Source organism: Salmo trutta, chromosome 32 (assembly GCF_901001165.1).
Source record: "Salmo trutta chromosome 32, fSalTru1.1, whole genome shotgun sequence".
NCBI classification, from domain to species: Eukaryota; Metazoa; Chordata; class Actinopteri; order Salmoniformes; family Salmonidae; genus Salmo; species Salmo trutta.
In genome coordinates, this window is record NC_042988.1 from 25,722,170 (window position 1) to 25,739,507 (window position 17,338).

At 44.2% G+C, this 17,338-nt stretch overlaps 1 protein-coding gene across 3 annotated transcripts in view; it reads left to right on the plus strand.

Moving 5' to 3' along the window:
- The window catches only part of asic2 (acid-sensing (proton-gated) ion channel 2), a 393,085-nt gene that overhangs the window by 359,444 nt on the left and 16,303 nt on the right, over nt 1–17,338 (plus strand). For all 3 annotated transcript variants that reach the window (XM_029728490.1, XM_029728491.1, XM_029728489.1), the window contains 3 exons: nt 6,872–6,999; nt 14,802–14,952; nt 17,258–17,314. In XM_029728490.1, the coding sequence (XP_029584350.1) occupies nt 6,872–6,999; nt 14,802–14,952; nt 17,258–17,314 (336 nt within the window). The remainder of the gene's footprint in view (nt 1–6,871; nt 7,000–14,801; nt 14,953–17,257; nt 17,315–17,338) is intronic.

Here is a 17,338-nt window from a genome sequence, read left to right on the forward strand (position 1 = left end):
GTTACCACGTTCATCAGTACAAACAATAGTACGCAAGTATAAACACCATTGGACCACGCAGCCGTCATACCGTTCAGGAAGGAGACGCGTTCTGTCTCCTGGAGATTAACGTACTTTGGTGCAAAAAGTGCAAATCAATCCCAGAACAACAGCAAAGGGCCTTGTGAAGTTGCTGGAGGAAACGGGTACAAAAGTATCTATATCCACAGTAAAACAAGTCCTATATTGACATAACCTGAAAGGCCGTTCAGCAAGGAAGAAGCCACTGCTCCAAAACCGCCATAAAAAAAGCCAGACTACGGTTTGCAACTGCACATGGGGACAAAGATTGTACTTTTTGGAGAAATGTCCTCTGGTCTGATGAAACAAAAATAGAACTGTTTGGCCATAATGACCATCATTATGTTTGGAGGAAAAAGGGGGTCGCTTGCAAGCCGAAGAACACCATCCCAACCGAGAAGCACGGGGGTGGCAGCACCATGTTGTGGGGATGCTTTGCTGCAGGAGGGACTGGTGCACAAAATAGATGGCATCATGAGGAGGAAAATTATGTGGATATATTGAAGCAACATCTCAAGACAGTCAGGAAGTTAAAGCTTGGTCGCAAATGGGTCTTCCAAATGGACAATGACCCCAAGCATACTTCCAAAGTTGTGGCAAAATGGCTTAAGGACGACAAAGTCAAGGTATTGGAGTGGCCATCACAAAGCCCTGACCTCAATCCTATAGAAAATATGTGGGCAGAACTGAAAAAGTGTATGTGAGCAAGGAGGCCTACAAACCTGACTCTGAGCGTCTGCCAAATGACTTAAATGTAAATGTAAATGTGGGAAGCTTGTGGAAGGCAACCTGAGACATTTGACCCAAATTAAACAATTTAATGGCAATGCTACCAAATACTAATTGAGTGTATTTAAACTTCTGACCCACTGGGAATGTGATGAAAGAAATAAAAGCTGAAATAAATCATTCTCTCTACTATTATTCTGACATTTCACATTTTAAAATAAAGTGGTGATCCTAACTGATGTAAGATGGAATTTTTACTGGGATTAAATGTCAGGAATTGTGAAAAACTGAGTTTAAATGTATTTGTCTAAGGTGTATATAAACTTCTGACTTCAACTGTACCAGGAGTCCTGTAGAATTATCTAAGCATCAAAGCATTAAGATGGGTTGTTTATATATACTAAACAAAGGGAAACACTAATTCATAATGTGCTATGAAAGTAGCCAGGTAGATCTTAGGTGAAGGTTTTGCTTATATAACAGGATTAAGTTGAAATTGTTCTGAGGGATATTATAGAATATCCCCAGGCAGCTCATTATCTCACCTTTAAAACGATGAAAGTGAATGTTCACTTCCTCCCTGTCACCTACTTCAATTGGCTTAGCTATTTCCAGCATCCCACCACTTCCAAATCTGTTCCAAAGTATTCCCACGCATAGAGAGTGTACAAAAAACATTGCTCTTTCCATTACATAAACTGACCAGGTGAAAGCTGTGATCCCTTATTGAAGTCACTGGTTAAATCCACTACAATCAGTGTAGATGAAAGGGAGGAGACTGGTTAAAGAATGATTTTTAAGACTTGAGACAATTGAGATATGGATTGTGTATGTGGACCTTTCAGAGGGTGAATGGGCAAGACAAAATATTTAGGTGCCCTTGAACAGGTTATGGTAGTAGGTGCCAGGCACACCGGTTTGAGTGTGTCGAGAAATACAGCGCTGCTGGGTTTTTCATGCTCAACAGTTTCCCGTGTGTATCAATAATAGTCCACCACCCAAAGGACATCCAGCCAACTTGACACAACTGTGGGAAGCATTGGAGTCAACATGGGCCAGCATCCCTGTGGAAAGCTTTTGACACCTTGTAGAGTCCATCCCTTGATGAATTGAGGCTGTTCTGAGGGCAAAAGTGGGTGCAACTCAATATTAGGAAGGTGTTCATAATGCTCTGTACACTTAGTGTATGTGATCGTATACAGCCTCCATAGTGATTGAGTTAACATTGATACACACACTCTCATGACTCCATCCTGACTCCCATCTGAAGCATTGGATACTGTAGGAGAGTATAGATTAGCCCCGGCCTTCATTTGTAACCATGGAAGAGAAGTCCTTGACTTTGATTTCTCTCTCATCTTTTCACAGACGAGCCAGGACAATTTTCTCCACCTCTATCTCTCTCTATAACGCTCCATCCCTTTCTCGCTCCATGTTCTTTCTCCCAGTTCTCTCATGCTGCTATATCTTCCTCCTTCTGTCCTACCTCTGTTTTCCCTTTCTCTCTCTGTCTCTTCGATTAGATTCTGATTCTCCATTGAGTTGTTTAGATTCTGATTCCCCATTGAGTTGTTTAGATTCTGATTCCCCATTGAGTTGTTTAGATTCTGATAACCCATTGAGTTGTTTAGATTCTGATTCCCCATTGAGTTGTTTAGATTCTGATAACCTATTGAGTTGTTTAGATTCTGATTCCCCATTGAGATGTTTAGATTCTGATTCTCTACTGAGTTATTTAGATTTTCCCTTCAGAATGCCGCCAAACTTCATTGGATTCACAGCTAATGAACGTGAATCATTACCTTTGGTGTTCAGAGGATCCTCGGCAGTAATACCCCTCTCCCCGCTCTCTTTCTCTCTCTCTCTGTATCCTCTCTCCCTCTAACAACCTGTCATCATCATCTCAGATATCCACCATGTTAGAAAAAAGAGGAGAGTGGAACTTCAAACAGAACCTAACACATGTTGTAGTTCTAAGGGCCCTTCTCTCTCTGCTCTGTCTAATTAATTTAGCACTCTCAGGCTTCTCAACAGACTCATGGTGCTGTGGGGCCTCCCGAACACAACATGAGGTTGTTTATTCAACAACAGGTCAGACAGCGGGTATGATCCACACTGGAGTGGAAAATACTCCTCCGATGCCTTTTTAGTGTTTCTTGGTGATAATACACTTTGACTTGTGTGTGTGGAAACTTGACCATGAAACACCCCTGTTTACATGAATGTCCAAATGATCAATGTTACTCATCACAGGCAACATGGAACAGCAGGCTTATTTCTAGAAGGAGGACAGTGTAGTGTCAAACTTTCTGCCTGATCAAACACAAGTGGCTGGATCAGACAGGCTACAGCATGACAGATTGGCTGGGTAGTGGGGGTGGGGGTCCGGACCTGTGGTGTATGGCAATTGGCAAACCCTCTGGCTGTGTGGGAGGTGTGTGAGGGATGGAGGGAGGGACGTGTGTGAGGGATGGAGGGAGGGACGTGTGTGAGGGGTGGAGGGAGGGAGGTGTGTGAGGGGTGGAGGTGTGTGAGGGGTGGAGGGAGGGACGTGTGTGAGGGGTGGAGGGAGGGAGGTGTGTGAGGGGTGGAGGGAGGGAGGTGTGTGAGGGGTGGAGGGAGGGAGGTGTGTGAGGGGTGGAGGGATGGAGGTGTGTGAGGGGTGGAGGGAGGGACGTGTGTGAGGGGTGGAGGGAGGGGGGTGTGTGAGGGGTGGAGGGAGGGGGGTGTGTGAGGGGTGGAGGGATGGAGGTGTGTGAGGGGTGGAGGGAGGGAGGTGTGTGAGGGGTGGAGGGAGGGGGGTGTGTGAGGGGTGGAGGGAGGGAGGTGTGTGAGGGGTGGAGGGAGGGAGGTGTGTGAGGGGTGGAGGGAGGGAGGTGTGTGAGGGGTGGAGGGAGGGAGGTGTGTGAGGGGTGGAGGGAGGGAATGTAATGTCTGTGATGGAAACAAGGTTGACCCCGGGCTATGTGGGAGATGTGAACCCCTGGCAGCAGGGGCCCACACAAGATTAGATGTGACTGTTGTTATTTGATTTCATACACACATTCGTGGACACACACACACTATCTCTGTCTTTCTCTCTTTCTCTCTCTCACACACTCTCAGCCCGTTTTCTTCCTCTTATTCCCCTCTGCTCCGTGATTTGTCATTTCAGCCGGAGATGGAATCACAGCTGACGCCCTGAGAGGAAGGCAAATGAAATACCACAGTCATTTATTTAGGAAGTCCCACCCAAATACATGACCTGTGGAAACGATGGTGATAAGAATGATGATGGTGGTACAGATGATGATTATTTCAACCTAACCTTCAGGGGTTATCACACGTTCTATCTGTCCATCTCATTCAGATCAAATCTGGTGATGGGGATTTGTTGTGTTCGTGATGGACTGTTCAGTAAACTCACATAGCAGTGTGTGTTGATGCTCACATAACCCCTGCCTGCCGTTCTCTCCCATCTAAATTAGTATTTAAAAAAGAATATACATTTTCCTCATAATGTACATGACACCACCATGATTACCCATCCATCCAACACGCCCCCATCTACATCGACGGGGCCGCAGTGGAGAAGGTCAAAAGCTTCAAGTTCCTCAGCGTGCACATCACTGAGGACCTGAAATGGCCCCTCCACAGCGACAGTGTGGTGAAGAAGGCGCAACAGCACCTCTTCAACCGCAGGAGGCTAAAGAAATTCAACTTGGCCCTTAAGACCCTTACAGACTTCTACAGATGCACCATCGAGAGTATTCTGTTGGACTGTATCACCTCCTGGTACGGCAACTGCACCGCCCACAACCACAGGGCTCTCCAGAGGGTGGTGCGGTCACACTGTCTGACCTCCAGGACATCTACAACACCCGGTGTCACAGGAAGGCCAAGAAGATCATCAAGGACCTCAGCAACCCCGAACCATGGCCTGTTCACTCCGCTACCATCTAGAAGGCGGAGGCAGTACAGGTGCATCAGAGCTGGCACAAGAGACTGAAAAACAGCTTCTATCGCCAGGCCATCAGACTGTTAAACAGTCATCACTAGCCAACCTCCACCCAGTCCCCTGCCCTGAACCTTAGACACAGTCACTAGTCCACTACCACCCCGCACTCTGCCCTGCACCTCAGAGAATGCTCCCCAATGTACATAGTCATTGAACATTGGTCACTTTAATAATGTTTACATACTGTTTTACCTAATTCATATGTATATGCTGTATTCTAGTCAAGGCTCATCCTATATAACACATTTTCTATTCATAAACTGTCCATACTGTCTATACATACCATTTATAAATATATATGTATGACCCCTGCTTATATATTTATATAGACAGTATGGATATGAATTTTATTTAATTGTATTAACTTTTTGGATTATGTGTGTATTGTTATTGTATTGCTAGATATTACTGTACTGTTGGAGCTAGAAACAGAAGTATTTCGCTGCACCTGCAAATCTGTGTACGCAATTGTGATTCAGTACTGGGATTTGCTTCCCGTCCTACAAGGCAGTCACACACACACACACAGCACCTGTTTGATTTCCTGTTCCACACATTACCCCGACCCCATCCCAGACGTCACGGTGCGTTTCCTTTCTGAGTGCAGGTAGCTGTGTGATGGATGGCTGCTGGGTGATGCCGTGGTGGGCTTTGTGTTCTCTGTCACAGCGTCCCTTTAAAGAAGCTGGCCAACCCTGGGTACCGTGCTCCCTCTGCTCAGTCTTTCACTGTTCCAGTCCAGCAGCCTGATTGAAGCTGCTGCCTGTCAAACATGGAGGAGGATGGGCGGCTTGATTGAATGCACAGCAACATGGCTGCCGGATGAGAAGACTGCGGAGAGAAAGTTATTGATTTGAATAAAGCCTATTTTCCTCCAAACTCTCGGTGTGTGTGTGTGTGTGTGTGTGAATGTGTGTGCGTGCCCATGCATGTGTGAGTGTGTTAGCACGTCTGCCTGTGGGGAATTTGTGTGCGTGTCTGGATGATGTTTGTCTGGAAGAGGGTCTCTATGCTTTGGAGAATATCTGCCTGTCTGTGTCCTTGTGTCACTGTGTGTGTGCGTGCATTGTGGCAGCCCAGGGGAGTCAGAGGTGAAACTCACAAAGTAAGACAGCGGGAGACCAATTGTGGTGCTTTAAACAAGGTAGTTCTTTCATAAACGTTGGGGAGAATGGGGAGGGGAGAAATACAACTGAAAAGCCTCTCAGGTAACTGGCGGCTCCTCGGACCGCCTGTGTCAATGAACAAAACAAAATAGACAGCGATGAGTCCGGGGTTTCAATCCTTGCTCTCTACTTGTGCCGGGTGGTGTGCTTCCCGGGATTAGGTTATCTTCATTTGGGGCAGAGAACAGGAAGAGAGAGAAAGGTGAGTCAAACATTGCCTAGTATCTTCTTTGTCATTGGATCAAGGTGCTTATCATACTCACTCCGGCTCTTCTGAGGACCAGGCGTACCCTCTGCCCAAGTGACTGCACCTCTACTTATACTCATTTGGGATAACGAGGGACAGGTGGGACCAATTCCAGGTGCCAATTGGTTGCAGCACCTGGACTGGGTAATATTGGTGTTGAGTCATCAGCAGCAGTTGGTGCCTGTAGAGCTGTCCATGGTGCTGACTCACCTTGACCTCTCTAGCCCTCTGGAGCTGACCAAGGTCCTGCTCCTGCCTTTGGAGCTCCCTGCTGGCCCCCGGGTTGCCACAGTGTGTGTGTGCGCTTGTGCATGTGTGTGACTGGCTGGGTAACAGCTCTTTCATGTGTATAGTTAAGAGACAACCAGTGGAATTTCTACTCCTGCTCCTCTGTTTGATGTTGAGCCGCGGCAAATGGGCTGTCTTTCCACTGAACGCATGTTATCCATGTAGAGGAAGAAGGCAGACAGGGAAGCATATGGCTCTCATTCACAGGCTCACCATTCATCTACTAAAGGTGATTCATAAAGGAATTTCACTGTCTTTTACTTTGTGTGTATATTAGGTACTTTTAAGTCGTGTGTGTGTGTGTCTGTGTGTGTGTGCGTGCGTGCGTGTGTGTGTGATAGTAACTGTTAATCTCCCTGTGTGTGTCTATGTTTTCCCCCACAGAGGAGACAGCGTTCGAGGCGGGAGTGCGGGTGCAGATCCACAGCCAGGCAGAGCCCCCGTTCGTCCACGAGCTGGGCTTTGGCGTTGCCCCGGGCTTTCAGACCTTTGTTGCCACTCAGGAGCAGAGGGTAGGTGCCCTTTGACCTAAGTTATTACTGTACACACTGAATAGGTCTGCTGCTATCTTCCTGACACTTTTCACTTTTAGATTTCAATTTCAACCTCCGAGATGAAAAACGTGCACTTCTGATAAAGAACTTTCTATTCAAGTGTATGTGTGTGTGTGTGTGTGTGTGTGTGTGTGTGTGTGTGTGCAGGAAGATTACAATACATGGATGCCAGTTGTGATACAAACCTTATCAAAACATAAAGGCCTATGGGCTAGGCTACACGAGGTGTGCGACTAGGATTAAAAAAAGTAGCTAAAAAAAGACATTTTCTCTTGCCTTACACTGAGCATCATTCACAAGTGATTGGCTAATATTGTCACCCATCAGACTATTCTTGATTTAATCTTGTCTTTACATATACTAAATAATACACTACCGATCAAAAGTTTTAGAATACCTACTCATTCAAGGGTTTTTCTTTATTTTTACTATTTTCTACATTGTAGAATAATAGTGAAGACATCAAAACTATGAAATAACACATATGGAATTACATAGTAACCAAAAAAGTGTTAAACATATCAAAATATATTTCATATTTGAGATTCTTCAATTAGCCACCCTTTGCCTTTTTTTTTTTTTTTTTTTGATGAGAGCTTTGCACATTCTTGGCATTCTCTCAACCAGCTTCACCTGGAATGCTTTCCCAACAGTCTTGAAGGAGTTCCCACATATGATGAGCACTTGTTGGCTGCTTTTCCTTCAATCTGCGGTTCGACTCATCCCAAACCGTCTCAATTTGTTTGAGTTCTGGGGATTGTGGAGGCCAGGTGATCTGATGCAACACTCCATCACTCTCCTTCTTGGTAAAATAGCCCTTACACAGCCTGGAGGTGTGTTGGGTCATTGTCCTGTTGATAAACAAATGATAGTCCCACTAAGCCCAAACCAGATGGGATGGCGTATCGCTGCAGAATGCTGTGGTAGCCATGCTGGTTAAGTGTGCCTTGAATTCTAAATAAATCACTGACAGTGTCACCAGCAAAGCACCCCCACACCATAACACCTCCTCCTCCATGCTTTACGGTGGGAAATACACATGCGGAGATCATCCGTTCACCCACAAAGACACGGCGGTTGGAACCAAAACTTTCCAATTTTGACTCATCAGGCCAAAGGACACATTTCCACCAGTCTAATGACCATTGCTCATGTTTCTTGGTCCAAGCAGGTCTCTTCTTGTTATTGGTGTCCTTTAGTAGTGGTTTATTTGCTGCAATTCATGCATGAAGGCCTGATTCACACAGTCTCCTCTGAACAGTTGATGTTGAGATGTGTCTGTTACTTGAACTCTGTGAAGCATTTATTTGTATTTTCTGAGGCTGGTAACTCTAATGAACTTATCCTCTGCAGCAGAGGTAACTCTGGGTCTTCCATTCCTGTGGCAGTCCTCATGAGAGCCAGTTTCATCATAGCGCTTGATGGTTTTTGCGACTGCACTTGAAGAAACTTTAAAAGTTCTTGAAATGTTCCGTATTGACTGACCTTCATGTCTTGAAGTAATGATGGACTGTCATTTCTCTTTGCTTATTTGAGCTGTTCTTGCCATAATATGGACTTGGTCTTTTACCAAATAGGGCTATCTTCTGTACACCCCACTTACCTTGTCACAACACAACTGATTGGCAGAAACGCATTAAGAAGGAAAGAAATTCCACAAATTAATTTTTAAGAAGGCATTCCAGGTGACTACCTCATAAAGCTGGTTGAGAGAATGCCAAGAGTGTGTAAATCTGTCAGCAAGGCAAAGGGTGGCTATTTGAAGAATCTCAAATACCAACTATATTTTGATTTGCTTAACACTTTTTTGGTTACAACATGATTCCAAATGTGTTACTTCATAGTGTTGATGTCTTAAATACTATTTTACAATGTAGAAAATAGTAAAAATAAAGAAAAACCCTTGAATGAGTAGGTGTTGTTAAACTTTTGACTGGTACTGTATGTGTGTGAAATGTGTTTTGATTTAGAATGGACCAATATCATGCACTTCTCTCTCTCCAAACCGCTTTTCCTGTGATTCATTTTCATGCCAGCCAGGTAGGCTATAATCCTGTTGTAAAGATAAGCAATGTGCTTAATATTAGGAAAGTTGAGAAGTAAATATAGTAGGCTTAGCTTATAGGAAGCTGATGGGATCCTCCTCTTTTTAATCGAGGCCATCACCCTGTTTTCTCGCGCAATTGCATAGCCTATAGAAATGTTGAGCAACATGAACTCATGGGCTCCAATGAAGTGTTTGATTAGTTTTTCAATCACATTTGCATTGATGTCAGAGTGATTAGAGGGACAATAGAGAGCTGAGTACCAGGCAGTTAGTAAGTTTGGTAGGCTACTAATGACCATCAGCAGCATCAGAGCTTGGAGAAGCCTAATTACCGTGGAATTTGACTGCCTTCATGACTCGTGACCACCGGTGTGGCGCTAATACGGTCACCGCAACAGGCCTAGGTCTGACCTCTTATCTCTGCCCATTCCCTGACTGGGAGTATCTCTCTTTATCACTTTGTCTGTCTCTCTCTCTCTCTGTCTCTCTCTCTCCCCTCTTCTCTCTCCCCCTCTCCTTCTCTGACCCTGGAGATGTTTTTATCTAAGTTGCCACAGGGAGTTGGCTGGATTGCCCTTGTCTTAGTTGACAGATTCCTGTCACGATTCATCTATTTTTCCTCATACTTCAAATCGCTTATGTCTCCAGCATATACATGAGATGCCTGTTCTGCAATTAAAATCAAATCAAATCAAAATCACATTTTATTTGTCACATGCGCCGAATACAACTGGTGTAGACCTTACAGTGAAATGCTTACCTACAAGCCCTTACCCAACAATGCATTTTAAGAAAATACCTACAAAAAAGTAAGAGATAAGAATAACAAATGATTAAAGAGCAGCAGTAAATAACCGGGGTACCGGTACAGAGTCAATGTGCGGGGGCAACGGTGTCAAGGTAATTGAGGTAATATGTACATGTTGGTCGTGTTATTAAAGTGACTATGCACAGATGGTATAGAGGTCCTGGATGGCAGAAAGCTTGGCCTCGGTGATGTACTGAGCCGTACGCACTACCCTCTGTAGTGCCTTGCGGTCGGAGGCCGAGCAGGTGCCATACCAGGCAGTGATGCAACCCGTCAGGATGCTCTCGATGGTGCACCTGTAAAACCTTATGAGGATCTGAGGACCCATGCCAAATCTTTTCAATCTCCTGAAGGGAAATAGGCTTTGTCGTGCCCTCTTCACGACTGTCTTGTGCCCTCTTCCCTGTAGCTCAGTTGGTAGAGCATGGTGTTTGCAACACCAGGGTTGTGGGTTTGATTCCCACGGGGGGCCAGCACAGAAAAAAAAAAAAAAAATGTATGATATGTATGAAATTGTATGAAATGTATGCATTCACTACTGTAAGTCGCTCTGGATAAGAGCGTCTGCTAAATGAATAAAATGTAAAATGTAAAATGTGTGTTTGGACTATTCTAGTTTGTTGTTGATGTGGACACCGAGGAACTTGGAGCTCTCAACCTGCTCCACTACAGCTCGATTGAAACACGACTAATGAAGCCAACACTTAAAAACATTTCAAACTAGCCCTGGCCTCACTCATATACTGTAGGTCTGGCCACGCTCCTATAGGTCTCCATTCACAATTAAACAGTCTTCCCTAAAGGCCAGCTGTTCATCACTTCTAGGAAGATAGACTTTCCCAGACTGTCGATTTGATTAAGATGAGAGGCAGGTGCTCCTCAGCAGCAGTCAGTCCATCACCTTTCCCATCACCTTCATACCTCTGCTAATCTTTCCTCTTGTCCTAATTGGAATGGGCTCTGGCTGATGTATAACACTATTATCCTGCTGTAATCAAATGTCAAATCATCAGAGTAGACAGATGTCAGCGCCCACTATGGGGTGAACTGATGACCTGATTAAATACACTCCAACCCTCTCTGCCCCTCCCCACACATTATTCATCAATGACCACACACTCTGCCATTGGGATGCACGTCAGCAATTAGAAAGCATATTAGAAACTGATCAAAACTAAAATGCAACAGTTGAATCAACAAGGGGCATAATTCAAGTTGTCGACTCTAGATTTGGAATTAGGCTTTGGGAGCTCTACATGGATTTGCTAACTTTGGGGATTTTGTTGAAAATCGGAGCTGTGAGATTGGAGTTTTATTAACGAACCAGTACAGTATAGTATATCAGTTCATCCCTCTCCCGTGGACACTAGGTTGCCAAGACCAAAAATACATGACTGAGACCCATCCAGAAGACACAGGAGGGAGAGAGGCTCAGGGTCTTTAATGGAACTGTAATTTACAGACACGGGAATGCCCTTGTGACTTCTGTGGAAAGCATAGCAAAGAACACTTTAATATTTGAAACTCCCCTATACTTAAAATAATGAGAAAATACACAGGGTTATCAAAGAACACAGGCAATCTAGTGTGTGTGTGTGTGTGTGTGTGTTCATGCATTATTAAGTGCCCATAGTGGCTGTGTTCTTTGGCTTCTGTGCACTTATTTTTTTTGATGAAGTGGCTTTTATCTGGAAGTAATAATACGAGTTCATTTGAGTGCATGACTTCAGCTCCGCCTCACAATTGAGCTGTCTGGTTGGATCTGATTACAATCGCACACCAATGACCACAGGCAACCATTGTACTTTTACAAAGTCCCCACAGTACTGCTAATCATTAAGACATATTGGCTATATTCAGCCTGATTATAAGCATGGTCATCACATGGCGTCTCACAAGATGGGGTTGGCTCAGTCAGGAACTGAAGTTGTGCCACGCTGCAGGAACACAAGGGCCAAGCCACAGTAGGAAGTCTGGGGAATCTTTGAATTCAAAGTGCAAAGCAGAGTTAATTAGCTGGTGTCTAAATTTACTGTTTCCCACTGTGCTGGTGCAATGGGGAGGATGAAGGATGATGATGCTGTGCCAGTCAGTCACACAGAGCCTGTCACACAGACAGAGCTGAGCTGGAGCTGAGACTGCTGGGAGCTCTACGGCCCAGGGGGCCTGCCTGGCCACACCATCATTGGAGGCCTCCAGAGTCCCCTGCCTGCCTGCCTGCCTGCCTGCCTGCCTGCCTGCCTGCCTGCCTGCCTGCCTGCCTGCCTGCCTGCCTGCCTGCCTGCCGCTGTACAGTAGACCTTCTCTGTATGCTTATCTCTGGCAGACTTTTTCTTTCTTTTTCCTCCTCTCATCTTTTTCAGGACGTGAAATGTTTTTCAAACTTCTGAAAATGACTGAACATGTTTTGGATCTTCCTTCTTCATTCCCTTTTTTAAATGATGGGAGTTATACAGTTTATTATATGTTTATTGTACAGTTTCTTCTTTATATGTACAGTGCCTTCAGAAAGTATTAACACCCCTTGACTTATTCCACATGTTGTTGTGTTACAGCCTGAATTGAAAATGGATTCAATAGATTTTTTTCTCACTCATCTACACACAATACCCCATAGTGACAAAATTAAAACATTTTTTTACATTTTTGCAAATGTATTGAAAATGGGATGCATAAATATCAATTTACATAAGTACTCACACCCCTGAGTCAATACTTTGTAGAAGCACCTTTGGCAGCGATTACAGCTGTGTTTTTCTGGGTAAGTCTATAAGAGCTTTCCACACCTCAATTGTGCAACATTTCTCCACTATTCTTTTCAAAATTCTCCAAGCTCTGTCATTTTGGTTGTTGATCATATAGACAACTATTTTCAGGTCTTTCCATAGATTTTCAAGCAGATTTAAGTCAAAACTGTTAAATTCCTGAGATTATTTAGGCATACCATAACAAAGGGGTTGAATACTTATTGACTCAACATTTCAGCTTTTCATTTTCAATTAATTTGTACAAATTTCAAAAAACATAATTCCACTTTGAAATTATGAGGTATTGTGTGTTGGCCAGTGACACAAAATCTCAATATGAATCCATTTTAAATTCAGGTTGTAACACAACAAAATGTGGAAAAAGTGAGAAAAGGAGTGAGAATACTTTCTAAAGGTACTGTATAGGTTTTCTGATTTATCAGTCCATGGTTGTGGACTACAGGAAAAGGAGGACCGAGCACGCCTCCATTCTCATCGACGGGGCTGTAGTAGAGCAGGTTGAGAGATTCAAGTTTGTTGGCGTCCACATCACCAACAAACTAACATGGTCCAAGCACACCAAGACAGTCGTGAAGAGGGCACGACAAAACCTATTCCCCCTCAGGAAACTAAAAAGTTTTGGCATGGGTCCTGAGATCCTCAAAAGGTTTTACAGCTGCAACATCGAGAGCATCCTGATGGGTTGCATCACTGCCTGGTATGGCAATTGCTCGGCATCTGACCGCAAGGCACTACAGAGGGTAGTGCGTATGGCAGCTAAGCTGCCTGCCATCCAGGACCTCAACATCAGGCGGTGTCAGAGGAAGGCCCTAAAAATTGTCAAAGACCCCAGCCACCCCAGTCACAAACTGTTCTCTCTGCTACCGCATGGCAAGCGGTACCGGAGTGCCAAGTCTAGGACAAAAAGGCTTCTCAACAGTTTTTACCCCCAAGCCATAGGACTCCTGAACAGGTAATCAAATGGCTACCCGGACTATTTGCATTGTGTGCCCCCCCCCCCACTACTCTCTGTTTATCTTATATGCATAGTCACTTTAACTATACATTCATGTACATACTACCTCAATTGGGCCGACCAACCAGTGCTCCCGCACATTGGCTAACCGGGCTATCTGCATTGTGTCGCGCCACCCACCACCCGCCAACCCCTCTTTTACGCTACTGCTACTCTCTGTTCATCATATATGCATAGTCACTTTAATCATGTCTACATGTACATACTACCTCAATCAGCCTGACTAACCGGTGTCTGTATGTAGCCTCGCTACTGTTATAGCCTCGCTACTGTATATAGCCTGTCTTTTTACTGTTGTTTTATTTCTTTACTTATCTATTGTTCAGCTAACACCTTTTCTGCACTATTGCTTAGAGCCTGTAAGTAAGCATTTCACTGTCAGGTCTACAGCTGTTGTATTCGGCGCACGTGACAAATAAACTTCTCGCTTGCTGATATCGAGGGAATTCTGTGTTCGAGTTAACAACAGCAAACTAATCTGGATGCATGGATACAGTATCAGTCTCTGATTGGAGGGATTCTTCTCCAATGTTATCTGTGCTAACAGACATTCCACAGCCAAATCTGACCTGGCAGGATAAGGATTATTTTGGTCCAAGAACTGGTATTTGGCTGAGGAAACTGCGTCTCCCACAATGCAGGGGGTGCTGGGTGATGGATGCTGAACGGAGAGTAGCGGAGTGGCTGGCGAGGGCCGCCTGCGTGCAGGGCAGATGGGCGCTCACACAGCTCCTCCTAGTGTCCCTCTCTCCTCGTCTGCTGTTCCCGTCTCCAGAGCCATGGGGGTGTGGTGGGGGCGAGAGGGGGGAACGTTTGGAGCTTTTGTGTTCTTGGAACCTGTTGTGAGTTTTCACAGCGAGAGACTGTATCTGTGAATGTGTCCCACTCAGCCCAGTCTGTTGGCCAGACCTTCCTTTTGTTCCTCTGTCATCTAGCCTGCTGTGTTCTAGAGAGGGCCTTTTGGAACCTCTCTCTGATGGCTCTAAATCACAATAACACCATGACATCTCCTATGTGTCTATGGGAGTTTTAGACTTCAGCTGAGTGTTTTTCCCTGTCACTCTCTCTCTCTCTCTCTGTCTCTCTGCTCCATCCCTCCACTGTGTCTCTCCTGTGTTGTAGCTGACCTACCTGCCTCCTCCGTGGGGAGAGTGTGAGTCCAAGGCGCTAGACTCTGGCTTCTTCCAGGTCTATAGTGTGACAGCTTGCAGGATCGACTGTGAGACACGCTACATCGTGGAAAACTGTAACTGCAGGATGGTGCACATGCCCGGTAAGAGCACACACTTTCTTTCCCCTTTTCACACTAAACAAAACATGTGGATAGAGTCTGTAATATTGCATTGTCTGGGCCATGGGCAAAACAAAAACAATTGTTTGGGCTATGGGCCATGTTTTTTCATCAAGGACTATTTGAAGACATAGAACAAGGTGAGGAAAGTTTGATAAAGGAGTTACAGTAGTTGTTGTGGTTGGTAAAGTAATCTAAAGTCTGTGGTGGGTTTGAAAAGGTCAAAGAGCTGTAAGGTGTAAGGTCAAGGTTTGTGTTGGTGTATTAAAGCTCCACACAAAGCTCTATTTCTCTCTCTCACACTCTCTTTAGGTGTGGTAGATTTTTGCATGTTGCGAGTCTCCTTGACTGCTTCCACAGTAGGGTTGCAAAGGGAGGGTATATTACTGGAAACGTTCACAGTTTACCATTAAACTATCAGAATTTTGGTGTCTTTCAAGGATTTTGTGTAATCTATCATAAAACATCTATTGGCCCTTTTGGGTACTCCAGATCATCCCAGGTGTTATCTATGGCCCCTGTGTGGTTGTATCACATGCAGAATATATAACATCATTAAATAAGAAGATTTTAAAATATCAACAAAAACAAAATAAATATGACAAAGCTGTAAAACATGATCATAAATATAAACCATCAACTTAGGGAATACCATTGGTGTTTAATATGAGTTTCATCATAATATCCTTTATCATTTTTTTACACACTTTCATTTATTTTACTATGTCAATATGTATTTGTTGTCAATGTTTTGGTCTCAAATTGGTGGCAGTTGTGAAGAAAAGTCAATAGTTGGAAGAGTTGCAGAGTTGATTGAAAATAATGCTCAGATGTTTAGATGCTTTTTTCATTAATTAGGCTATTTTCTCTTGACCCATATGGTCTAGCTACTAGAAACGTATGGTCAATATAGACACAGATTCATGTTATTCAAGTATTAATTACCAAAGTTACGATAGATTGCCATAGATTCTCTGTTAATTACCCCAAATTACTGAAGATTCTTGCTTTGTAACCATATTCCACAGAAATCTGAGCTGTTTGCGGTTTGTTTTTCGCAAACTCAAAAGTCAATCAGAGGTACTACATTTCATAACTACAACTGCTCTTAAATGCTAGTAAAACTAAATGCTTCAACCGATCGCTGCCTGCACCTGCCCGCCCGTCCAGCATCACTACTCTGGACGGTTCTGACTTAGAATATGTGGACAACTACAAATACCTAGGTGTCTGGTTAGACTGTAAACTCTCCTTCCAGACTCACATAAAACATCTCCAATCCAAAGTTAAATCTAGAATTGGCTTCCTATTTCGCAACAAAGCATCCTTCACTCATGCTGCCAAACATACCCTCGTAAAACTGACCATCTTACCGATCCTCGACTTTGGCGATGTAATTTACACCCTACTCAACAAATTGGATGCAGTCTATCACAGTGCCATCCGTTTTGTCAACAAAGCCCCATATACTACCCACCACTGCGACCTGTACGCTCTCGTTGGCTGGCCCTCGCTTCATACTCGTCGCCAAACCCACTGGCTCCAGGTCATCTACAAGACCCTGCTAGGTAAAGCCCCGCCTTATCTCTGCTCGCTAGTCACCATAGCTGCACCCACCCGTAGCACACGTTCCAGCAGGTATATCTCAATTGTCACCCCCAAAGCCAATTCCTCCTTTGGCCGCCTCTCCTTCCAGTTCTCTGCTGCCAATGACTGGAACGAACTACAAAAATCTCTGAAACTGGAAACACTTATCTCCCTCACTAGCTTTAAGCACCAGCTGTCAGAGCAGCTCACAGATTACTGCACTTGTACATAGCCCATCTATAAATAGCCCAAACAACTACCTCTTCCCCTACTGTATTTATTTATTTATTTATTTTGCTTTTTTGCACCCGAGTATTTCTACTTGCACACTCATCTACTGTCAAATCTACCATTCCAGTGTTTTAATTGCTATATTGTATTTACTTCGCCACCATGGTCTATTTATTGCCTTTACCTCCCTTATCTCACCTCATTTGCTCACATTGTATATAGACTTATTTTTCTACTGTATTATTGACTGTATGTTTGTTTTACTCCATGTGTAACTGTGTTGTTATGTGTCGAACTGCTTTGCTTTATCTTGGCCAGGTCGCAGTTGTAAATGAGAACTTGTTCTCAACTTGCCTACCTGGTTAAATAAAGGTGAAAAAAATTAAATAATAATGAATAAATATATCTAGCAGAAAAGCTGAATCTGAACTTTCCTCCCCTTCCTTCTGTGCTCCTTCTGTCCTTCTAGGTGATTCTCCATTCTGTACCCCTGAACAGTACAAAGACTGTGCCGAGCCTGCCCTTGGTAAGTCCACATATGAATGTACAC